This window comes from Cyprinodon tularosa, unplaced genomic scaffold, assembly GCF_016077235.1.
Source record: "Cyprinodon tularosa strain WSP-4 unplaced genomic scaffold, ASM1607723v1 ctg86, whole genome shotgun sequence".
In the NCBI taxonomy this organism is placed as follows: domain Eukaryota; kingdom Metazoa; phylum Chordata; class Actinopteri; order Cyprinodontiformes; family Cyprinodontidae; genus Cyprinodon; species Cyprinodon tularosa.
The window spans coordinates 625313-650351 of record NW_024039629.1 but is presented as its reverse complement, the minus strand read 5'-3'; the positions used below and the strand labels follow the sequence as shown (position 1 = coordinate 650351).

The window sequence follows — 25039 nt, the reverse complement described above, 5'->3', positions numbered from 1 at the left end:
TACAGTACGCGGTAGTCATAGGCAGTAGTCTGAGCTGCTGTAAAAGACGCATTCAACATGGCGGCGACGCGAAGTGCTTACGTCACGATGACCAAGCCCTATAGTAACTGTCCCCCACAGTTTCAAAAACCTATCTGCGCCCCTGCGTTAGCCTATGTGATGACTGATAATTACGCGTTTGCTTAAACCATGTAGAAAATAAAACCTTTTAGTAAATGATTAATATTTGAGCTTTTATTTATTTTGAATTGGGTTCAGTTTTAGGGCGCAACTGTAAAACCCAAAACAAAAAAAAATCTCCGGACTGGTCCTTTAAGAAAAACATTTGTTGGAGGAGAAAAAAAAAAAAATCAAGCCCTCTGACTTCCGGTGGAGGGAGAGAAAAACAGCTGAACGGTGAGGAGAGGGCGGCCCTGCAGACGCTGGTTTGGGAGGACGGCTCCAATTTACGCATCAGAGGCACCTTCAGAGCAGGAGGTGAGGAAGACACCTGCGCCATGGTGAAGATCAGCTTCCAGCCTGTGGCGGGACAGAAAGGGGACAATGACGGCGATAAGACGGAGATCCTCATCCCCCGTCCGACGGTGAGACTCTATTGTTGTTAGAACCTTAGTGTTTTTTTTAGCGTTATCTAATGACCTATTTTACATGGACACCTTGTCCTTTCATTACTTCGGTTGCGCGATGGCCGCTTTGTGCAGCCTGCAGCTGGTGCGCAAAACAGCCTGCACCTGCGCATCTATTTCTAGATTTATTTATTTATTTATTTGCATGAATCGACATTTAAGAAGCAGAATTACTTCTGTTGAATTGCTTGCATCGTGCAGGTTTCCAGGTTTTGCAGATGCATGCTTTAGTCTAAATTTAGCTTCATTATAAAAAAAGACTAGGCTACATTCCTTCCTCTCCTCAGACGCGATAGGGCCTTGCCCCCCCTTCATATTTAAATTGCAAACCTGATCCCTTCATAGAGGGTAAACTTGAAGATAAAATTGCTTCAGCTAACAAAATGGCAGATGGGATGCAGAGTTTTGCAGTGCACGCAGAATAATTTGTCACAGTTGGCAAAGCAGGCAGTCCTGAACTTTGCTGTAGCAGCACCCCTGCATCAATGATACAGAGCGCTGAAGATGATGGTCTGCAATGGAAGAGAATGTGTGCAAACACCTTAAACATGCTTCAAATCTGGATCTGACTGAAGGAATTTAAATTTTATTTAACCAGGAATATAATCCTAGAGATTAAAAACATTTTTTTCAAGGGAGTCGGGGCCAAGAAGCAGCAAAGTTGCATAATAAACAGAGATGCATTAAATTAAATGGCAGGTACATAAAAAAAACACATCAAGTAAAACAATTACAGATAATTGAGGCTGCTTCAGATTATTTCACTTTCAACTTGAAAGCAAATTCCAGGTAAAAAATCATATAGCAAGGAGGTGATTTTTATACAATTTCTTTTTGTGATGTTCCAAAAGTATTTGTACTCAGGATGGACGGGCCTCATGGTGTGTCACGCTGTCAGCTGGTGTGAAAGAGCCTCTATCCTCCATCAGTGGGACGACAGAACACAAAGAACCCAAACAGAAGTGTTTTTCACACATGCACTGTTCTGTTGTGTCCTGCCTCCAAATGCTTCCTTGAGCAGCAGGAGATGTGAACTTCAGCTCGGTGGAAGATGCTTCACCATGTCTAGCAAACACGCTTCTTTTTAAGCCTTTTATTTTATTTCCTTTGGAAAATAAAATAAAACTCACCCTGGTTTTTCTTTTTTCCCCCTCTCTTTTAAAGGTTCCTCTAACAGCTGTCTGTTTATTTATTTTTTTCGCCTCATTTCCCGGCTAAGAATAGCAGCCTTTAGTTCTTTACTCTCCTCAGTCTCTCAGCAGTATTTCCAAAATAAGCTCCAAACCACTTTCCGGTTGTTGTAAAGTGGAAGGCCCTCTTGAAGCGTATAGTGCCACTCTGCCCACACAGGTTGGGGCGCGTGGCACCAGCAGATGGGCCGTGAGACTGGAGGAGGCTTCTGCAGATTACTCACCACCATCCCAGTCTGTGTTTTCATCAGCAGGCTTGACATCAGCCCTTTATCTGAATGGAGCCATGCCTGATTATTTCTGCTTGAAATGCAGCATTTCCTTTTCATGTGGGTTTCTGTTTTAGCCGTTGTTTGATTCTGATTAGTTTCACTGCCTCTTCATAGCGGAGATGAGTGGGCTGAAAGGATGCTGCCTGGAAGCTCTTTTCTTGTTCTTCCGTTTGTAAGTGGATATATGTGTTTAAAGATACAACAAGGAATTAGTTTTGTTAGAGGTATTTGATGAGTTTTTTTCCTGTTCAGTGACGACGCTGTCATAAACTCATATGTACACCGTCTTCAAAACAGTTTACTGTAAGGGATCAGAGGTCAAAAATTCCACAATACAATTTTGGAGGTTTAGACTTAAAAAAAAATTTAATATCAGCATTTTTCAGTATTAATTACATCCAATAAAGCGGTTCTGCTACCTGCGATTCCAAGACCACATGTGGCTCTTGCGTTCCTTTGCTGTGGCTCTAATAAAACCAATTAAATTATTTCAATTAAGGAGGTAGGAGGGGATCCTGTATGTTTTCATACAATATCTGCATAAAATATCTACAAAACCTCTTTTATTCTATTTATGCTTTTTATTTTAGATTCTGAAAAGAGTCAGAAAAATTCTTAGTATAATTCCCGAGGCTTATTATTGAGTGTTTATTATGGCTCTTGACAAAAATATATTTTGTAGCCTTGGTGGAAAAATGTGCCTCTTTGAATTAGAAAGGTTGCAGATCCCTAAATTAAGAGTACAAAACCAGCAAAAAAAGCCAAAACATGATCTGAGAGGGGGATACAGCTTGAGCAGATACACTGGAAAAAAATAGAGATCTAGAGAAGTAATTTTTTCTTATAATAAGTGAATTTGTTCTTGGATTGAGGAGGTAAAAACAGACATTTTGCCAATGAAACAGGAAAATTAAAGTGTATGTTATCTAATTATCTTATTTTAAGAGTAAAAATAATCATTCCATAGGCAAACTACCTCATTTACCTACTCAAATTAAGGGAAAATACACCTAATTTAATAAACGTTTACTTCTTTCTAGATCGTTTTTCCAGTGTAAGCAAGTACTGCTTCTATAAAGCAATAGAAGCAAGTTAAATATATTAATTAAATGCTACTTATGAAGACAATGATTAAAGTTCTGTTCAGAGGAAAACCGGAACATTAAAGATAAGAACACTGAAATGTAGAACTAAAAGTAAAACATCAGTTTAAACAGGACTAAAAGGAGTGTTTCAGAGATCTGCTCTGCTGCTAACACATTAGGCATGTGATGTTTTTTGTTGGCTCATCTCTAATTTACATTAATGATAAAATATAATCTGCATCATACAGGCTTATGTCATCTGGTTTTTCCTATGTTCTCTTGTTTTTAACCAGAACCAGTACAGCTCTTGGTTTCACACAGTTAGCGAAACTGTAGCTCAGCTGAAGACTAGATTAATAAAGTCTAAATGTTACCAAAGTATCAACAGCAGCTCATCTTTAGGAGCGGTCCCAGGACATTTTAAATAAACTCAGCCTTTGTTTAAAAACCTGATGTGAAAAAAGCAGTCCATTTTAGAGCCATTTCAAAAGCGTTCTTTGTGTCTAAGATTCTGGAGATGTTGAAAATGTAGGGAACTACTAAAGAAGGGCTTTCTTTTAGTAAATAAGGTTTTTGAAATTTTCCAGTTCTGTTTTAAATCTTTGCACAGATCAGACTCATCAGATCAGACTTCATCGATATGTTTTCACCTCTAGACTCTTTTGCCGGTGTTCTTTTGTTTTTAAATTTAATTGCAGCCTTTGAAACAGTTGGTCACTAAATTCTTCATTCTCATTTAGAGCAGTGGGTGGGGATGCAGGGAACAGCGCTGGAGCAGTTCAAGTCGGTTCAGTTTTAGGCCCCTTTCTTTTTATTCCCTACAGTATTAGCTTTTTAAAATTTACCACACTTTCCGTTATGAGTCCTTGGCTGGTCCCCTAAGATTCCTTTTTTAAACATCAATCTTTTTACTAAAATATTCTTTCTGTCATGATTTGTGGACATTAAGATCTAAAGAGAAGCATCTTCTCCTGGTCAGACCCTGTCTCTCAGTGAAGGGTGGAGTCCTTCCTCCAGGAGAATGAGGGCGTCACTCCAGTGGCAGTTTCCTGCCGTTTGGCTTGGAAGGGCCATTTTGAATAGTTGCTTTTGTACATGCTCCTAATTGAATCCATTCTTTGGAGAGAAAAAAATGACCCAAGTATCCGATTTACTTTATGCCAATGATAGCCAGATCTATGTGCCACTAAGGTGAAATTCAAACTGTCAGATCTGTTCTGAAACGCTGGATAATGTGAAGGCATTGATGGCTTTAAACTTTTTGTGTTTTGATGCTGTTGCACATCAGAGAGCCTGCCTTTAAACCCGGATTATCACGACTATCAAACGTGTTTTAAAAATGGAAAACCGTCTTATCTTCGGGAGCCAGATAAAAGCTGCTCTTAAATCTTTTTTTTTCTTTTTACTTTTAGCAGCAAAATAACTTCCATGTTAAGCAAAGCACACTTTGAGAGGGTAATTCATTCCTTTCTGACCATTTGCCTGGATATCTGTAAAGACCTTTATTTAGGTGTTAGTGAATTTTAATAACAAATTGTCTCCTGAATGTCAGACATGCTTTGTCTTTGACCATATAAAATCTCTTTTAAAGATTAATCTGTTCTTGACTTTTAGCACTAAAAAGGATGTTGATGTTTGATTTTTAAGCTGTTTTTTATCTGGTTATTCTCCTATATTTCATTTATTTTGATTAATTTGATGGTTTCTTGCACAGCACTTTAGTTTCTGTGTGTGAGGTGCTTTATAAATAAAGTTTGATATAAAAGCAGGCTACCTTGATAAATTACCATATAGGTCACAGTAAACCAGTTATCTTTTTAACCAGTGACTAAATCTTTACAGTATAATTTACTATTTGAGTGCAACAAAGGTGTAATGGCGCTTACCAAACTTTACAAAAGATGCTTGAGAAACGAATGTTCTATTTAATGATAAATTATGACCACTTGCTAATAAAAAAAGCAGTAAAGTCCTCCTTTAACCTACAGAGTTCATGAGTGCAAACCTCCATGTAGCTTCGAAATGAAACCAACAGCACAGACTATAGCAATAACAATCATCTATACTTCTGCATGCAGCCAGTGGAATATCTGATACAGAATATTCTTCATGTTAAGTTTAAAAGGATTTTCTACAAGCCCTGAAAACGATGTCTGCTAATATTATTTACATAAAATACTCCTAAAATCACATCAATTTATTTACATGCTAAGAAATAGGAAATGCAGCTTGTTCTACAGGCTACATTTTTACTGAGCAGAACTCAAGTAGTTTATAAATTGTAATGTTACACATTTAATTTTTCTTATGTATGTATTTTAATAAAATGTTTATTAACAGAGAGTAAGGCAGAGCAAGTTTATTAGTTTAGCACATTTCAGTACAAGGACAATTCAGATTACTTTACATTAATTAAACAATAAAATATAATAAAAGCAAATGGGGATAGAAGCTGGTTGTAAAACTAACATAACAGTTGGAACTCCACTGAGTAGGACCACAGAGTAACTAGTCTGCTATGAATAAAAATGCAGGAGATAGAAGGTCTTACCCACCAATTTAAACCGAGGTGGGAAGAAGGGGGAAAAAGAAGGGGGGAAAAAAGAGCCCCAAAGCAGTACCCTGAGGTACACCAAAGTTGTATAATCTTAAGATTTTTTTATTTAAAAACAGCCAAAGAGAAAAATAAATGATTAGAAAGTAAGGAAAAAATCCACTCTAAGGCAGATCATGGTACATTGTTCAAATGCCAGAGCTTGCTTGACAGATCTGTGTTGAACTGTTTTTTTTTTTATCATGTTTTGTGCAAAGTGACATGAGAAATTGTTTGTCCTTATGTTGGACTTCACCATTTGCTGCCACTTTCAACCAAAACATCTTTAGAGACTGAGAAAATCATAAGTGAAGTTTCCGCCTGCTTTACATATTGTAATAATATCCTAATCATAATGTAATCCTGTAAAACAACTGGAATATTATCTTTAACGACCTTGGTGTTTTAAGAAGTCCCACAGTAGAAAACCTAAACCTAACAAATACGATGATGAGGTCGATGCTAAAGGTCTCAAAGAGAAGTGGAAGCATCACAATAGCACCTGAGAAAGAGGTGAAAAATAACTGAAATCAGTTCTTAAATTTTTTTGGTAATAATATCACCATTAATAACTCCTAATATCATAGAGCCTTAGCAGTTCGGAAGTTCAGTTCTTCTTCAAGACAAGAAAAAACCCAACATTGTTTTTACAAGTCTGGATTTTCCACAGTCACCAAGTTAAATATTTTCATTTGTGAAAAAGATCCCGACTTACCAGGCAGGTTTCTGCACCTGCAGAATTCTCATCCATTCAAACGCCATGATAGGAACTAAAGCAGAAATACTTCAAGTTCATTTTCTATGGAGATTTATCAGCTTTAACATGCTGGCTGCTACAACCTTAGGGGGTGCTGGTTGTTTTACTCCTCTTTTAATTGTTGGTTTTGTTCCCAGCTTTGTCAGATTCAACAAAGAGAAAATTGACTCAGTGCAACTTTATATTTCTATCCAACTTTAGAACTTTTGGTTAAGTGAGGAAACAAATTGGCCCAAAGCAGACTTTATTAGATTGGATGTTAGCTAAAAATCACAGCAACTTTTCTTTGGGTTTACTTCTTTAAAATTTCAACCTCAGTCCAACATGGTAAATGCTGCTTTTGGTAAAGATGAAACCCAATTGAAAATCTCAGAACTTTTTAAAGAATCTAGATTTTGATAGAGCCAGCGTCATAATTTAGCCTTTGCAGATGATTACCTGTATTTTTTTTTTTTTTTTTGAAGGTGAGAAAATGTTAGGTACAGCACAGGGTATCTCCTTTCTATGCGTCTGTCTGTGGGGGTTGTCTTGTTTTACCTACAATGTGGAGGAAGTACTTTGTAAAATATTTCACATGCGGAAACTTACAGGTACATATGGGGAAGTTTTCTTCTTTGAGTTGGGGTTAGGGTTAGTTATATGCTGGTAGTAGTTAGGGTAAGGGGCTAGGTTCAGGGTTTCCGTGGGTCATTAAAAATCAAAAGTCATTAAATTATATTTTAAATTAAGGCCTTAATTGGCATTAAAATGAATTAGATGTGTTTATTGTGGTATTTAAAATGCTTTATTAAAAAAAAAATTATAAAAACAATTTCGTCAGACATATCACGATATATTTGTGTGGAACTGCTTCCGGTTGATCTCAAAGCTGTATGTTCAGAAAGGAAGCTTGAGTCAGAGAAAAAGCTAGAGAATTTTCAACCAGCCAGTTTCAACAAAACTGGCTGGAAAACGAGGAATTCGGGACATGGCTGCAGCCTGTCTACGGTTACCTGTTGGTGGCATTAAAATTATTTCTAAGAACATTAAAAAGCATTAAGTTAGAGTTATTCATTCCTGTATAAACCCTGTGGTTATCCCATATAAAATAAATGCAAGTCAGTGAAATGTCCTCATATGTCTTGAAAACAAAGCTGTGTGTGTGTGTGCTCCTGTTTGATACCACTGCAATGTGTCATGGAGGACATTTTGCTGGTCCTCATTTCCTGTTTTTCTGACAGGTTTAAGACTGGAGTTTAGGGTTGGGTGTTCCCCGGTAAAGGTTGGGTTTAGAGTTTTTGCAGGTTTAGGGGATAAAAATGGTTGGAAATGACTGAAAATTGGCTTTTAAAGGGGTCATAAAATGCAAAACCAAGTTTATATTGTGATTGATGAATAACATTCAGTGGGTGAAATGGATGTACAGAGAAGTTCAAACCCCATTGACACCTCCTTCTCTGCAAAATCTGACAATTCTAAACTTCCACCATAAAACGGGCAAATTCAAATGACGGGGGACGGAGCGACCAAACCCGACTGGGTGATGGTATGCTTCCCCCCGCCTTACCGTGCTTCTATGGCCCTTTTAATAGTAATGATGATTGGCTGCTCAAAGTAGGACAAGAAAAAATTATTTCTTATGGATAAATCTGAATTGGCTGAAATTGAATATCTGACACAAATCTCTGTTTAATCTTTCTCTGTGTTTTTTTTTTTTTTTTTCCAGGATGAGGATGAGCTGGTGCTGCCTCTGCGCCCCAAGAAGTCCCCCCTCAGTGGGCTTTGCTGCCTGACGTTCGGCCTGGTGGTCTTTATGGCTGGTCTGGTTCTGGCCTCCATCTATGTCTACCGTTACTACTTCATACCTCATGTAAGATCCTTCCTTATCGATCTGCAATTCCCTCATGAAAGGTTACAGAACCAATTTTTCTGAAGTAATTTATTGATCTGAATCTTAATATTTGTGAATGCATTGCACAGATGCCAGAGGAGAACCTGTTTCACTGCAGGGTGCTTTATGAAGACTCTGTGTACGCTCCACTCCGAGGACGCCAGGAACTAGAGGAGAATGTTGGCATCTACCTCTCTGACAACTACGAGAAGATCACTGTCCCCGTACCGCACTTCGGAGGGAGCGACCCTGCTGATATAATCCATGATTTCCACAGGGTGAGGACAGACGCAGGCAAACATGTATTGCATGAAGATCCTTATTTGTTACCGGCTTTGCATTGGGCTTTTGCTTTCTAACTCGGTGTATTGCAAAACATTTACCCTCAGGGAACTTTTTCACATTTTCTTATGTAATATTAGAAGCCTAATCTCCATTTTCCTGAGATTTTATGTCACAGCTCAAAAGAAAATGGTGCATAATTTTGAACTGGAAGGAAATTGATGTGTGGATTTTGCATTGTTTACTTATAAAAGACTGAAAATTATGACAGACGTCTGAATAAAAAAAAAACATATTTATTCCTTCTTGCAAAAAAAGCTTGAACACAGCCAGACTGGATGCAGAGTGTTTGAATTCTCAAGTCTTGCCACAGATTAGGAGAGACTTAATGTGGTAATTCCAAAAAAGTAAAAAATAAATAAATAAATCCACTGGACTTTGTTTCCAAGTTTGAAGACGTTTTGCTTCCCATCCAGGAAGCTTTTTCAATCCAAAATGTCAGTTAGCTTTATAGAGTGGACCAAAACAAAGCCTTGTTTTGGCTTGGAAAACATGCAGATTGAAGAGGAAGAATCGGTCCGCCCCTTAGGAAAGGGCATGTTGGGTTCTTTGTTAGCCTTAATGACTGTGACCTGAATGACTGTGAATCTTCACCAGCATTTTGCTGTGGCAAGTCTTACCGCTGCAAGACTGAAGTCCAGAACTTTAGTCAAAGTTCAGACATAAGCTTAGGATCTATTTGTGAATTTAACTGGACCATTTGTGTTGATCTAACCCATCAATTGGCATTGTGCTGCATGTTATGGCTCATTGTCTTGCTAGAGATTAACCTCCCTTTAAGTACTGGGCCTTTACAGCATTTAGCAAGTTTTCTTCCAGTATTTCCCTCAATCATCTCTTTAACTTTCATTAGCTTCCCTGTTTCTGCTCTGACCTGTAAGTTTAGTAGGATATTTAGCAGCCGTGCCTTTATAACTATACACTACTTTGAGCGTCTCAAACACTAAAATCTACATTTAGACCAGGTAATGAGATCAGTTAGACAATCTAGAAGACCAGATAGGATATATTGGAAGTCGGTGTGCATGGGATTTTAATGTTGCATCCAAGCAGTGATTTGCAAGAGCAGTTTTAGAAATGTTGATGTCCTGGTGACGTGCAACTTTAGGTAACATCCATGCATAGTCACAAAAATAATCTTGAGTGTAAAGATAAGCCTGCTTAAAGCTGACAAACCGATAATAGTTACTGAAATACTGAAGTCAATCCATGGGTGGCGCCCTGGTGCAGCCACAAATCTAGATTTTGATGGAGCCATCGTCATAATTTAGCCTATGCAGACGGGCACTTGTATATATATATATATATATATTTTGAAGGTGAGAAAATGTTAGGTACAGCACAGGGTGTCTCCTTTCTACGCATCTGACTGTTGGGGTTGTCTTGTTTTACCTGCAATGTGGAGGAAGTATTTTGTAAAATATTTCACATGCGGAAACTTACAAGTACATATGGGGACATTCAACCGATCCCCATATGGTGAAGTTTTCTTCTTTGAGTTGGGGTTAGGGTTAGTTATATGTTGGTAGTAATTAGGCTTAGGGTAAGAGTCTGGGTTAGCCCATATAAAATAAATGCAAGTCAGTGCAATGTCCCCATATGTCATGTGTGCATGGGATTTTAATGTTGCATCCAAGCAGTGATTTCCAAGAGCAGTGTTAGAAATTTTGATGTCCTAGTGACATGGTGCAGCCACAAAGGTAGAGAAGGTAGGGTGGGGAACAAAGAAGTGGAAGGTTGAGGTTGTGTGTATTGGTGAGTTATAAAAAACCAAAACAAATGTTCTACAACGGAAACAGAACATCAAAGTGTTCAGATGTTTTTGCTTGTTTCACCACATATGTGGTAAAGGTAGTGAGGGCTGCATTGGCTTGCATGTGCAAGGAGCAAAGTGTGTCGCTGGTTTAGCATTTTGGAGTTGAAAGCTGCAGAAGGGCTGCTTCAAATGTATCCTCTCTGGGGCCTGTTTTCTAATGTAGTCGCTGCAGGGGTCACTTTGTCGTGATGAGACCCCTAACCAATAAAGAGCTTCTAATATAAACTCAAACCAGCTTCTTCTGGACAGAAAGTGTAGCATATTAAATCTAGATAACATTTAAATTTGTGATTATCTTTTTTTAAATGGATAAAAATGTGAAAAGGTTCAATACTTTTAAGAGGCGCCCTGCAGAAATCAAGGCTTTTAACATAGTAAGTCTTTTTATCTGGATGTGAATGAATGAAAAGTCTCAGTGAGGTCAATCATATTTCATCTGTTGCTAACCAAAAACAAATAAATAAAACATTGACACAAAATCAAATCGATAAAAAGGTCAGTCCTGCCATTTTGGAATTAATTTTATTTGTATTTTTCTTCACCTTTTCAGGGATTAACCGCCTACCATGACATTGCTTTGGACAAATGCTACGTTATTGAGCTAAACACCACTATTGTGATGCCTCCTCTCAATCTTTGGGAACTTCTTATCAACGTCAAGGTAATCCACCCGCCATTTGCTCATCGAACCCGTCTGATGCTTTGTTCTAAAAGGGTTCATAGTGAGGTTGTTCACAGAGGGAGCTAACAGAACCTGTAAGAAAAACTCACCATCCCTCTTCTTTCCTGATGGTGTTCCCCTTGATAACCGTCTTCCCCTGAGATGTTTGCTCTGTTTTTCTTTCAGAAGGGAACATACCTGCCTCAGACTTACATCATTCATGAGGAGATGGCGGTGAGCGGCAAAGTGCACAACATGCGTCAGCTGGGGCCTTTCATCTACCGCCTGTGCAACGGGAAGGATACGTACCGCCTGGCGCGCCGCATCAACCGCAGACGTACGTATGGATGAACAGCAACCTGTATCTAAAACCAGAACGTTTCTGATCTGTTTGCGTTCCTCCTCGCAGGTCTCAACAAGCGCGGGGCGAAGGACTGCCACCACATCCGCCACTTTGAGAACACCTTCGTGGTGGAGACGGTGATCTGTGACGGGGCGTAAACACCTGGACGTTCCCACTCGGCGAGACATCTCCACTCACTACCCCAGCCACTGTAGCACTCCCTCCTCCCTCTGTGGATCTGATCATATCTCTGTTGCACTTTATTACTGCTGTTCTCAGATAAATATGGTTTTCCATCACCTGTTCTGTTGTTGCCATTATTTGTTTTGTTTATCAGTGGTCTTTATCCTAAAACGGTGATGCAATTCTAGGTTGTTTGTTTTATCCCAGGATCTTTCCATGTAGCACATCCTTACGCCAATAATAAAGGCTTGTTTCAACATCTCTGTTTTTCTTCTTTGGGGATTTCTTCTGTGCAACGATTGCTGTATCCATGTGTCGTTAAGGTTGCAGTGCTTCTGATCTACTTCCTAAAATCCCTGGAGTTTAATTTTTTTTTTCGCTTCACTAACAATCAGCTACCGAGCACATGAGGTCTTGTTTCACGTAGCAAACTTTATCCCAGGACTTTCATTCAACTATTTTCCCGCTCCGTGAAATGTAAACCTTTAACTGCTAGTCGCTTGCTTGCATCTTTTCTTACATGCTTGTTGCTTCTTACTTCTCTCTATGTCTTTCATTTTCTCCAAAGCAAAGTTAGACTCCATTAGAACCTCAACTGTTAGTTTTAGGACATTCCATTAATCAGACATCTGGACATGCATCTTATTCTAAATTTACATTTTTTTGAAAAGTATGCCAAATGAAATTTTCATTAAACATAGTTTTACCTTGCATGTTTTCATCCTATAGAGAGAAGTGGATATCTTAATGTTTTCGTAAAATGATGTTAAAGCCTTAGTCCAGCTCAAAAACTGGATTAAAGTCAAAACAGCACGAAAGAAGCACATAGGATTTGTTAGCTGAACAAAACTAATTGATTTGTATAGTTTGTCTGCCAGATGGCACCCGTCTGTGAATTCAATAAAAATTACAAAACAAAGAGTCTGATTTTATTTTTTCTTAGCTGGAATAAATACAATTTTTACATGAACTCCAGTTCAATATAGGCTGTTTTTAGTTGGTCACTTTATATTCTGTTAAGTTGCGTATGATTTACCCATTATGTCTGCAGCAGGTAGTTTCGCTCAATTGAGCATTCTGTGTATTTGGCGCCACCTACTGGATAAATTCATATTCGCAGATTTCAGCCAAATAATGTAGCTCATCTACAAAATAGAACTATATATCATTTGTTTAGGCACATAAAGAGAAAATACATCGAATAAGATCAGTCGTTCCATTTACTGGATGTTAGAGTAACTGTAAACAGTCAGTATGAGACAAAAGTAAAACAATAGTTAGCTCTGCTTGGAGAAAAACTTAATCTTGAAACTTGATTGCTTGTAGGGGAGCGTGGGGACAGTTGAATAAATTTTCCTGTCCTTCCATTTCTCACAGGCTATTTGAATAAAGATATTTTAAGATAAACTCAATCTGTTGCCTACAAACCCATATAAGTTCATAGTTTAGAAGCATGATTTAAAGAGTGGTGGAAAGTGAAGTATATTTACTTGATTAACTTTACTTATATGCTATTTTTGAGTATCTTGTATTTTTTTTTGGGGGGGGGGGGGGGCGGGGTACTTATAACTTCAAATATTGTACTTTGTAATCTACTACTTTAGAAAGCTGTTACTTGTTGCTGTTGGTTCAGCTTAGCTTTGTATTCCACTGTTGCTGTTTTTCTTTCTGCAGTTTCAGCAAGCAAGATAGCAGTCATTAGGACTGAATTTGGACACCACTGTTTACAGGTTAGCATGAAATTCCACACATGTGAGAAACTGAGGGCAGATATTTTCTGTAGTTTATACATTTTGTTGAGTTGTTAGTTGTTGCCATGTGGCCAAGTTGTTCAATAGGATGAGGTCTAAAAGCACAGTAGCAGTTTTTTTGGTGGTAATAGAATCAATCTCAAACCTCTATTTCATGGTGAAAGTGTGAGTACAATCGACACTCCTGTTTTCTTTTTGGTTTGTTTTTAAATAATAATATAAATATAATTATTATAAATAATAAAATAGTAAATAAAGAATAATAAAATGGCTGTCCTTATTTTTTGGAGAGATTTATATGCTGAAGGTTTTTACAGGTGTTTTAGAATCTGTAGCAGGTGGTTCTATGCATTAATGCATTAGGTGGTTTCTGGAAGTTACAAGGTTCTATAAAGTTACTCTGAAAATTATACAGAAATGTACTAATATTCATTTTTTTATTACACAAATAATTTTAAATACATATACTTTTGAATACTTAAGCGTTTCCAAAGTGAGTACTTCAATATTTTAACTTGAGTAGATGTTTGACCAATTAACTTGTAGTAAGTCAGATTTGATTACAGTACTAGTATCAATAATTTTACTCAAGTACTACTGGTGAGTACTCCGTCCCACCACTGGTGGGATTATAATTATGATTATAATTAATAATAAGATTAATTATCATTATTATTATTAATATTATCTGTATGATAAGATCAGACCAGAATAACCTCAGTATCTCATCTTAAAATAACCAATTTCCAAACTGAGCAATCCAGGTGTGCCTGCCGACAGTAACATATGGCCAGACACACCTGTGGAAGACGGGGTGTGGTGAATGGGCATAGCTTTGATCACGTGGTGTCAGCGGTGATTGGTAAAATCACCTGTTCTGTTCACCTGGTGTTTGTGTCAGAGAGTGGGTGATGGGGGATGTCTACATTTTGCTGACCGCTTTAAGTTTTGGAGATTATGGTTGCGCCTGATCACGGCTCCAACCTGTGGATTTGTTTGTATGCTGCCTGCATGTTTTTTTGAAGATCAATAAAAGGATCTGAACAGCATATTGGACTGAACCTTTTTGAGCGCGTCAACAAGGATTCCCCTAATCAGCCGCTCGGCGACTTAGTTGTTTTGACTGTCGCCAACAATTGTCAGCAAAATTGGATAAAGAAACGACAGCAACGGAGCTTCTAGCACACAGGAACGGACGCGAGCCCACACTACACCTACGGAAATGGATAACTTCATAAAGAAGGAGAAGACGATGGGGGTATGTAATCGGCATGTTTGTGCTGTTTAAACCCAGTTTGCTTCTGTTTGGTGAAGCTGTCGTGACACGCCCCCTGCTATGTTTGCTGTTGGACTCAGGCTGCAGGATTTGATGCGCGCGTGTGTGTGTGTGTGGCTCTGCGTAATCTCTGCAAGCTGGTGCTTTGAAGTTTCCTGTGATTTGGATTTTTTGGCAACTAAATGACGCAAAATGAGTGGATCATCTACTGTATCTGTTGGTGAAAAACCTGAAAAGGATAAAAGAACTATCGTTCTCACTGAGAAGGCTCTTGCAAATAAAATTGAAACTATCCAAACAGAACGGAAAAGGCATGTAAATAAAATGAAAGGTCTAATTGCTTCTCTCAAAGATCTAATGAATAGTGATGGTGAGAAACGTTCTCCTCGTCTAAGAACTCGAGGGAGTAGCTTTGGTACAACCATATCTGCTGTGGGGAGAAATAATTTTTCAGAGGCTCAAGAACATCAGACTGCTGTGAAGATTTGTTTGTTTTGCAAAGGTGGACAGACATTGGATTTATGTTCTCTGTTTGGTAATAAACCTCATAATGAGAAGATTTCATATTTTATGAAGAATAATGTCTGTTTTGGTTGCTTGGGCACAGGACACATCAGCAAGGAATGCAGAAATCGCCTTTCATGCAAAATCTGTGGTTTTAGACATCCAAGTATACTTCATATCCACGACAAGAAGAACCGGGTCAAACTTGACACTGAGGCAGACAACACTCCTGTCACAGTCCAGACTAGTGGTCTTACTGGGGCCGGGGAACAAGATTGTAAGCTTTCAATTGTGCCAGTCAAAGTGAAATCAAAGAAAGGTCAAATAATAGTGGAAACCTATGCCTTTCTGGACCAAGGGAGTTCAGCATCCTTTTGTACAGTGGGTCTTATGGACAAGTTGAATCTCACTGGGAGGAAAACAAAGATTCTTTTGCGCACCATGGGACAAGAGAAAGTGATGGACAGCTTTATTGTGCCTGAACTTGAAATTGCTGGATTGGACAGCAATATGTATTGTGACATGCCTGACCTCTTCACTCAGCACAGAATGCCTGTAGACCAAGGTAACATCCCAAAGCAACGCGACTTGGATAAATGGCCACATTTGAAGCGTGTTCATTTGCCTGAGATAAAAGCTCAGGTGGAGCTTCTGATTGGCCTAAACATGCCCAAAGCTTTAGAACCTTTGGAGGTCATCAGAAGTGAATGTGATGGACCCTTTGCCATTAAAACGATGCTCGGTTGGACAGTGAATGGGCCACTCGAACAAGAATGCTGTGGAAAACCAAATTGTCTGTCAACAGTTACTACCAATAGGATTTCTGCTATTACATTGGACAAGTTATGGAAGCAACAGTTCAAGATTGACTTCCCTGAGAGCAGCTATGATGAGCACGTGGGGATGTCACAGGAAGACTCTGAGTTTCTGGAGTTAGTTAATAAGACAGTGACCTTAAAGGATGGACATTACAGCATAGCCCTGCCTTTGAAAGACAGAGAAATAAAAATGCCTGATAACCGTGTAATTGCTGAACAACGTGCCTTAAGCTTGAAAAAGAGGTTCATCAGAGATAAAGACTTCCACAAAGACTACACTGCCTTCATGAAAGATCTTCTATCCAGAGGTTATGCAAAAAGAGTGCCAATTGCAGACTTGGAGCGACATGATGGGAAGGTGTGGTATATCCCTCATCATGGGGTTTACCATCCTACCAAAGGGAATATTCGGGTCGTATTTGACTGTGCAGCATCATTCCAGGGCATTTCTCTTAATGCACAGCTCCTGAGTGGTCCCGACCTAACAAATAATTTGGTTGGTGTGCTGACTAGATTCAGAAAAGAGCATGTTGTTTTGATGTCTGATATTGAAGCCATGTTCCATCAGGTGTACGTACCAGAGGAAGATGCGGACCTGTTGAGGTTTCTCTGGTGGCCTGGAGGTGACTTCAATCAGAGCATGCAGGAGTATAGAATGGGTGTTCATTTGTTTGGAGCAACGTCCTCTCCGAGTTGTGCTAACTTTGCGCTGCAGAAATGTGCAGAAGACAACAAAGCACATTTCAACCAGCAGGTGATTGACACCATTCTACACAATTTCTACGTGGATGATTGCCTTGCTTCAGTAAGCACTGAAGAGGAAGCAATCGCTCTTTATACAGACCTCAGACACATCTGTGCCAAGGGAGGCTTCCATTTAACAAAGTGGATAAGTAACAGCCGCAGGGTCCTGGCAGTAATACCTGAGAAGGAGAGAGCCAAGGAATTAAAAAATCTAGATTTGGATTGTGACCTCTTGCCTGCTGAACGAGCATTGGGAGTTTGGTGGTGTTTACAGTCAGATGCATTTAAGTTCTCTATTTCCATCCCAAACAGGCCATTGACCCGGAGAGGAATTCTTTCTATGGTCAGGTCATTCTACGACCCTCTGGGATTCCTTGCTCCTGTTATCTTCACAGCTAAAAGGATACTTCAAGATCTGTGTCAGAGGGGGATTGGATGGGATGATGCTATTTCATCAGATATTGCTGAAGAGTGGACAAGGTGGGTGGAAGAACTGCATCTGTTGGACAACATCAGCATCAGACGATGCTTCAAACCTACTGAATTTGGAGAAATAACTTCTGCTCAGTTACACCACTTTGCAGATGCAAGTGACAAGGGTTATGGGGTTGTTACCTATTTGCTGCTACACAACAGTCTCTCACAGGCACACAGTTCTTTCATAATGGGGAAGTCCAGGGTGGCACCTTTAAAATCAGTCACAATTCCCCGTATGGAGTTGACAGCGGCTGTGCTAGCAGTTCGCATGGACGGGCTTTGGAGAAGAGAGCTGAGGATAAATCTTTTGGACTCAGTGTTTTGGACGGACAGCACCTCAGTATTGAAATACATAAATAACAAGACTACTAGGTTTCGTGTTTTTGTGGTCAACAGAGTGTCTGAGATTCTCAAGTCTTCTGGAGTCTCACAGTGGAGGTACGTGAACACAACACATAACCCCGCAGATCTTGCCTCCAGAGGTATGAAGGTAAAACCTTTTCTGCGTGACACTAAATGGTTATCTGGTCCTGCATTTCTTACACAGCCAGAGACAGATTGGCCTGTTAACCCAGATAACTTGCAGGAACTTTCATATGAAGACCAGGAAGTCAAGATGTGTGCCTCTGTGGTTGTCTCACCTACACATGATCATGATCATCCTTTGGATTCCTTGATTCATCATACCTCATCCTGGACTCGTCTTATCAGGGTGATGAGTTGGATTTTGCGGTTCAAAACATTGCTCTTACGTTGCAAAAAGAACAAGACACATTTCCAGACTGCATCTAATACAACTCAGTCTAAAAGTGCTCATCCTAGGGTTGAGTTCTGTAATAACTTTCTCTCATTGGGAGAGATTAAGGATGCTGAGATGCAAATAATTAAGTTTTGTCAAAGGAAAAGATATGCCGAAGAGATCTCCTGTCTCCAAAAGGGAGAGAGCGTGAAGCGAAGCAGTCACATATACAAGTTGAATCCTGTTCTGGAGGATAATGTGCTGCGTGTTGGAGGACGTCTCAGCAAGGCTGTCATGTCTGAAGATTCCAAACATCCTATCATAATTCCTAAGGACCTTCACATTGCTGATCTCATTCTTCAGCATATCCATAAAAGTGTGGGTCATGGGGGTAGGAACTACATACTCTCAAAGCTGCATCAGAAATATTGGATTCCTGGTGCTGGAGCATTGATTAGAACCATTCTGTCGAGGTGTGTGACCTGCAGACGGCTCCATGGAGCTACAGGCCAGCAGCAAATGGCCGACTTACCTGACAGCAGAGTAACCCCTGAGAAACCCCCTTTTAGTTTTGTTGGAGTAGATTATTTTGGTCCATTCGAAGTCAAGCGTGGGAGAAGTCTTGTGAAGAGGTATGGAGTTCTCTTCACGTGTTTAGCAGTTAGAGCTGTGCATATTGAGGTCGCCTCATCTCTTGACACAGACTCTTTCATTAACGCCTTACGCCGTTTTATTGCAAGGCGAGGTCAAGTTCAAGAGCTGCGATCTGATAATGGGACCAACTTTGTTGGTGCAGAGCGCGAGCTGAGACAAGCCATAGAAAAGTGGAATCAGGAAAAGATCTCTGATACACTGTTGTTGAAGGGAGTGAAATGGATCTTCAATCCTCCAGCTGGATCGCACCATTGTGGGGCATGGGAGAGATTGATTCGTTCCATCAGAAAGGTCCTTAATTCCACCCTGCAGACACAGCATTTGGACGAGGAAGGACTTCAAACTACTCTCTGTGAAGTGGAATCGATCCTCAATGGTAGACCTATTACATTGGAATCTACTGATCCAAATGATCTGGAAGCTCTAACACCGAACCATCTCCTTCTGCTCAAGTCTAACCCATGCTTACCACCTGGTTTATTCCAGAAAGGTGACCTTTATGCACGCAAACGATGGAGACAAGTCCAATACATATCTGATCTGTTTTGGAAACGATGGATTAAAGAATATTTGCCACTGCTTCAACAACGCCAAAAATGGATGGAAATGAAACGCAACTTTGTTCCTGGAGACGTGGTCCTTATAGTGGACGACTCTTCACCTCGTGGTTCTTGGATCATTGGCAGAATCACAGAAACTATACCAGACAAAAGGGGGCTTGTACGCCAGGTCTGGATTAAGACTCCAACCAGCCATCTATGCAGACCTATCACAAAGATATGCCTTCTTCAGGAAAGTTCCGACCAATGAAGACACTTTTGTACCTAGTTTGACTTGACTCTTTGACTTGACCTTAATACTACTTGATGTACATCACAGACTGACTATAAGGCTAAGTGCTGGTAACCTCTGGCCTATGACTGACTGACTACTCTATATGGACAAAAGAAGAAAGGAGGAAATGACGTCTATGGACTCTTTGAACGTACAATGTCTCATTCAGTGTTCTGATATAATGTATATCTCAGCATATGTGTGTTGGATGTGTAATTATTACCTTGTAGTGAAGTAATAATTAGGGGCCGGAATGTGGTGAATGGGCATAGCTTTGATCACGTGGTGTCAGCGGTGATTGGTAAAATCACCTGTTCTGTTCACCTGGTGTTTGTGTCAGAGAGTGGGTGATGGGGGATGTCTACATTTTGCTGACCGCTTTAAGTTTTGGAGATTATGGTTGCGCCTGATCACGGCTCCAACCTGTGGATTTGTTTGTATGCTGCCTGCATGTTTTTTTGAAGATCAATAAAAGGATCTGAACAGCATATTGGACTGAACCTTTTTGAGCGCGTCAACAAGGATTCCCCTAATCAGCCGCTCGGCGACTTAGTTGTTTTGACTGTCGCCAACACGGGGAAACAAAGGAGCTGCTGAAGTTAAGGAAGTAGTGGAGCTGTGCATAGAGCCTATTAGTGGGAGAAATTAACCTGCTTCTTTGAGATGCACAGACCCCTGATGCAGTCAGATGTCAGTTATAAATACATATCATGCTTTACCTGTAGGCTTGACTGCTGCTTTTTTTTTTTTATCCATGTTAAAAACTAATTCTTTTAGACAGAATGAGTATTTGATGCACTTTTTTGAAGAAGTGGGGGGACATTGTTGCCCCCGACAGCCAAGGGTATAGGCTAAATTTTGGATAAATAGTTTAATTTACTTTTCTGTTTTTTCTTTTCCTCATCTCACTCTCCCATTAGGGGGCAGCAGAGGTATATAGGCCCCACAGAATATGAAAGCCCTGGTAACAGTTCTAGTTTTCTATGAATAAAACTATCAATGTACTCAAATCATTAATGTACCAGTTTCCTAATTTCATCTTGATGAGATGCATTTCTGTTTGTCTACGAGCTGGAGATGTCCTCAGATGTGCTCACCTTAAACTACCATCTTTAAACTTGCTATACTGGCTTAAAACATTTGTGTTTGCTCAATAGTTTTTATGCCTCATAGAAGCTGAGAAAGTGGTGATTCAAACTATATGACTGTTACATTTTTCATCCAGACATATGAATATTAAGCAATCATTAAGAATAATATTTTTCTTATCTATATTTTCAGTTCTCCCTGAAGTAATTATGGGATGAGTCTGCTCTCTATAGGAACAGGGACGAGTTCTAGTTCAATGCCTATTGATTATATTAACAATTCTGCATCCTTCAGGTTGGAGGAGAGTCCTTGCCTCAAGTGGAGGAGTTCAAGTATCTTGGGGTCCTGTTAACAAGTGAGGGAAGAATGGAGCGGGAGATCGACAGACGGATCGGTGCGGCTGCTGCAATAATTTGGACGCTGCACCGGTCTGTCGTGGTGAAGAGGGAGCTGAGCGAAAAGGCAAAGCTCTCAATTTACCGTTCGGTCTACGTTCCTAGCCTCACCTATGGTCATGAAATCTGGATCATGACCAAAAGAACGAAATCCCGGATACAAGCGGCTGAAATGAGCTTTCTCTGCAGGGTGGCGACTCAAAAATCCCTTTTTTTGTGTTGATTATATGAAGAATATGGTGTCCAATGTGACAGACCTTAATTCTATTGTTTGTGATAATTCTATTGTTTGTGATTAGGCCATAATCAGAAGCAGGATCAGGTTTATTGCTAAGTAGGTTTGCACTTACAAGGAATTTGATTTGGTGTTGATGGTGCAGACCATTAGATATATATACAGAATACAGAATCTATAGTCATATACACAGTATATACATAGTAGGCTGCGCGTTAATGTAATAAAATGTTGTTTCTATAAAGCAGTGTACTTGCTAAACCGTTATCATTTATGCTGATTGAATCTGTCAAAGTAGTCTTTCAAATAATGGGATCAAACGTTTCTCAGCAGAACATTTTCCAAACGATCAGCTTCGTATCCGTTAGCTTTCCTACAGCTTATTAGTGCCACCTCTTTCTCAGAAGGATATGCATGGACCCACCTATGAATAATATTTAATCCACCCATATTTTATCATTCTTAGACTCTCTAAAGCTTCTTTCTTGCATCTGATTACAACAGATTTAGCTTGAACTTTACTTTACTTTCCTTTACTTGATGGTTTGCAGCAAGTGCGGATGTTATTTTTCTGTTTTCTCTCACCGTGTTGAAACCAACTAACCAACATTTGTTCCGAGATCCAGTGGTGCATTCTGCTAAGCTTGTAACCATTTGTTTTGGATTGTTTCAAATCTGTAAAAAAAAAAAAATAAAAAATAAAGTATTCTTACAGTCTGCTGTGGGTGGGCATACACTGTTGCCCCTTAATCTAGAGGGTGGTTCTGGCATTACACTCATTTCTTAAATCTAATGGGACTCAACCTAATCAAAGAATCAAGCTGCATTTTGCAGAAAATAAAATATCTGTGTCAGTTTTGCTCTGTTGGTTTATGTAGGGTTTTTGTGGGATTAAGACTGAACTAGAGCGAAGGTCTGGTAAGATGATCAAGATAAGAACAACTGAGTTGAGACTGGTAGCACATTTATGTCATTCAAAACTTTACCATCTGCTACTGACATCATGTTAATCTGTAATAATGTAATTTTCTTTGTAGAAAGAGTGGTTTATTTAACTGGTTGTTTAGGTCTTATTTTCATTTTCATGTCACATCCACCTCATTTTGGGAAATTCTCACCTATTTCGCATACCCAAAAGGAAAAGCAAATAACTTTGTAACTGTAAGCCCAAATTACACGTGTGATACATTATTTGAAAGCTAACACCTTCTAGTTTCTGAATATATACATTTAATAATTGGGTAAGTATTAAACACAGCCCGAACTGGATCATTTCAAACATTACTCAAAGTAGTTTTTTTTATTCTCAAAAATAATAGGTATTTTTCAAACAGCAGTAATAAAGACATGCTTGCTTGTTGTTGTTGCTTTGTCAAGTTTACATTTTGACATGCTGCTATATCTGTGTTAATTGTGCTTTGGTTCTGGCTATGTCCATAAAATTTATTTGGTATTTGAATTGTCTATATTGGTAAACATTTGACCAGTGTAATTTTCATGAATTCTGAGTTATTATTAAAACGGGTCTAGCCCCTCAAAAGCTGGTGAGTTTTGAGAGTCTAGACATTGATTTACAAACCAAAACAAAAACCAACTGGAAGGAAACTACAAGTTCTGTAATGGTTTTGCAGACTGGCTTAAATCTGACATCATCCAAGAAAGCTACATTACGGCTCTGCTGCTATAACGTAAAACACATCTCTAAAAGCGCAGCTCTATTTGGGTCTTACTTTCAGAGAGGAAAAAACAAACAAACAAAAGGTTATATAAAAGAAAACAAATAGTCCCAACAAACACTCAGCAAAAACAACAAAAAAGGTAAAGCATGATGAACCTCACTCCGTTTCATGTGTCCTAATTTCTATTTTCACGTCATCTTGCTCACTTTTCTTCCAGAAGGCATCAAGGGAGAAGTAATAACACAGTGGATCCAAGCAGCAGTTCACAGTAGCGAGACATACCACAGGTGTGATATCAGAATTAGTAAGTTGTATTAATGGGATGACTGACACGGGCGCAAAGCATATGATAAACATGACCAAGTTCAGAACAAAAAGCACCATCACCTTCATCTTGCTGTTCACATTCATAGAGTCACTGAGTTGATGGCAAAGGGTCCAAAATACCTTGGCAGTGCATCCAATGTTGACAGCCAGCATGACGAGGATTAGCGTGGCCTGAATATAGCCAATGGGTGAAAGCTTTTTTGAATCACCAGAGTAAACAGATTCAAAACAAGTCGATTCATTCTTACTGTTCAGATATCTTGAAAAACTGACGCCCTCTGGGATATTCATCAACACAACACAGAGCCAAGCGAAAGCAGCTCCTTTTACAGCGTTAGATGGGGTTCGTATGTGCCGTGACCTTAGCGGAAAAACCACAGCCAGCAGCCGGTCCACACTGATGAACGTGATGAAGATGGAGCTGGAGCGGATGTTGTTGCGAAACAGCATTGTGATAAAAACACAACTCATTTTATCCAATGGCCATGTTCCTGTTGCGTAAAAGTAGATCCTCAGAGGCAAGGTGATGGCAAGCATAAGGTCTGAGATTGCCAGGTTGATCATGAAGACTGCATTAGGCGACTTCAGGCCGTGGTAGCAGAGTAGAATCCACAGGGACACAGCATTGAGAGGCAGCCCCAAAACCAAAATGCAGCCAAAAACTGATGCATAAAACTCCTTCATTATGCTATTTACAGTAAAACTACCACATCTGTATTTTGCTAAAACCACACTGAATAAAGGTCCTCTAGCTTCTTTTCTTCTGTGAGAACTGAGATGAGGGTAGCAAGTGACAGGAAATTTATGTGACAAGGCAGAGTTGTGGTCTCTTCAATGCGCCCTGACAAATAGGTGTTACAGCAAGAGGAATTAAATGTATTGCAACACTTCTTGTGAAAAATTTGACATTTGACAGATTTGTGTTATATCCGCCCTCATGTCGGAAACTGTTCAATGATCCTTATTTGTTTTGTCAGGAAACATTTAGCAAGTTAGGTTTTTTTTTAGCTGCACTAACACTTTGAGCTTGTCTTAAAAATAATTACTGCAGGGACACTAAACAGTGCCCATGTTAATAATGTTGAACTTTTTTCCCCTTGAAATTTTAACTTTGTTCTTTCATATCAAAAAGTCTTTATGATTTCTACAGGCAGGTTTACCACAAAAGTAGATTCAAACCCTGAAATTATTATTATTATTATTGAGATAGATACTTCGAGTTGGCATGTGCAGGTGCACAGTTTGTAGAACTAGAATTAAACATGAGGACCGTCATCATGAAACCATGACAAACGCCCTAAGAAGTGAGATTACAGAGTGGAGTTTTTTGTGAAAATATGGAACAAATAGCGTCCCTTATCAATTCAATACGGGACGCATAATTTAACTACCAAATACGGGCCGATTACTTATTTCAAGGGATGGGTGGCAACCCTAGTGATATGTCTAACTACTGTGAGCTGTTAGGAATCCAGTTTGTGTGGGTTGTGTGTTTGTGTTTTCTCCCTCCACCACCAGGTGGTGCCCGGTTCTCGTTGGCCCTTCCACACACCTGCGGATGGTTGGTTCATTACCTGAGGACTCTTAAGCTGCTGACTGCCACTACCTCGACGCCAGAGTGTTTGCCAGTTTTAGGTACTCTAGCCAAGCTGAGTTTAGCAGAGTCTTTGTCTCCCTGAGCCCTAACCTTGTTGTTTTTGTCTTTGCCTCTCTGCAGGAAGTCATCCTGCAAACTGGATGTTTTGGCCTTCTCCCCCTGGAAGGATCGTTTGAGTTTCA

General features: G+C 39.5%; 2 protein-coding genes across 2 annotated transcripts; one reads left to right on the top strand and one right to left on the bottom strand.

Annotated features, from left to right (window-relative positions):
* The first annotated feature begins 347 nt into the window (after positions 1-347).
* itm2ca (integral membrane protein 2Ca) lies at positions 348-12659 on the top strand. Its single transcript, XM_038273178.1, has 6 exons — positions 348-584; positions 8229-8372; positions 8483-8671; positions 11102-11212; positions 11399-11549; positions 11622-12659. Exons 1-6 carry the CDS (start codon positions 498-500, stop codon positions 11711-11713), a joined length of 774 nt encoding a protein of 257 aa, XP_038129106.1. The 5' UTR covers positions 348-497; the 3' UTR covers positions 11714-12659.
* Positions 12660-22802: 10143 nt separating this feature from the next.
* LOC119775234 (lysophosphatidic acid receptor 6-like) lies at positions 22803-24031 on the bottom strand. Its single transcript, XM_038273137.1, has one exon. The coding sequence runs from the start codon at positions 23942-23944 to the stop codon at positions 23090-23092; it is 855 nt and encodes a 284-aa protein (XP_038129065.1). The 5' UTR covers positions 23945-24031; the 3' UTR covers positions 22803-23089.
* Between the last annotated feature and the right edge of the window lie 1008 nt (positions 24032-25039).

Excerpts from the sequence above, each read along its gene's own strand:
- itm2ca (XM_038273178.1), top strand. The coding sequence starts at position 498 with ATGGTGAAGATCAGCTTCCAGCCTGTGGCGGGACAGAAAGGGGACAAT. Across the intron at positions 11,213-11,398 it reads AACTTCTTATCAACGTCAAG|AAGGGAACATACCTGCCTCA; the intron begins GTAATCCACCCG and ends TTTTTCTTTCAG. Across the intron at positions 11,550-11,621 it reads GCGCCGCATCAACCGCAGAC|GTCTCAACAAGCGCGGGGCG; the intron begins GTACGTATGGAT and ends TCCTCCTCGCAG.
- LOC119775234 (XM_038273137.1), bottom strand. The coding sequence starts at position 23,944 with ATGAAGGAGTTTTATGCATCAGTTTTTGGCTGCATTTTGGTTTTGGGG.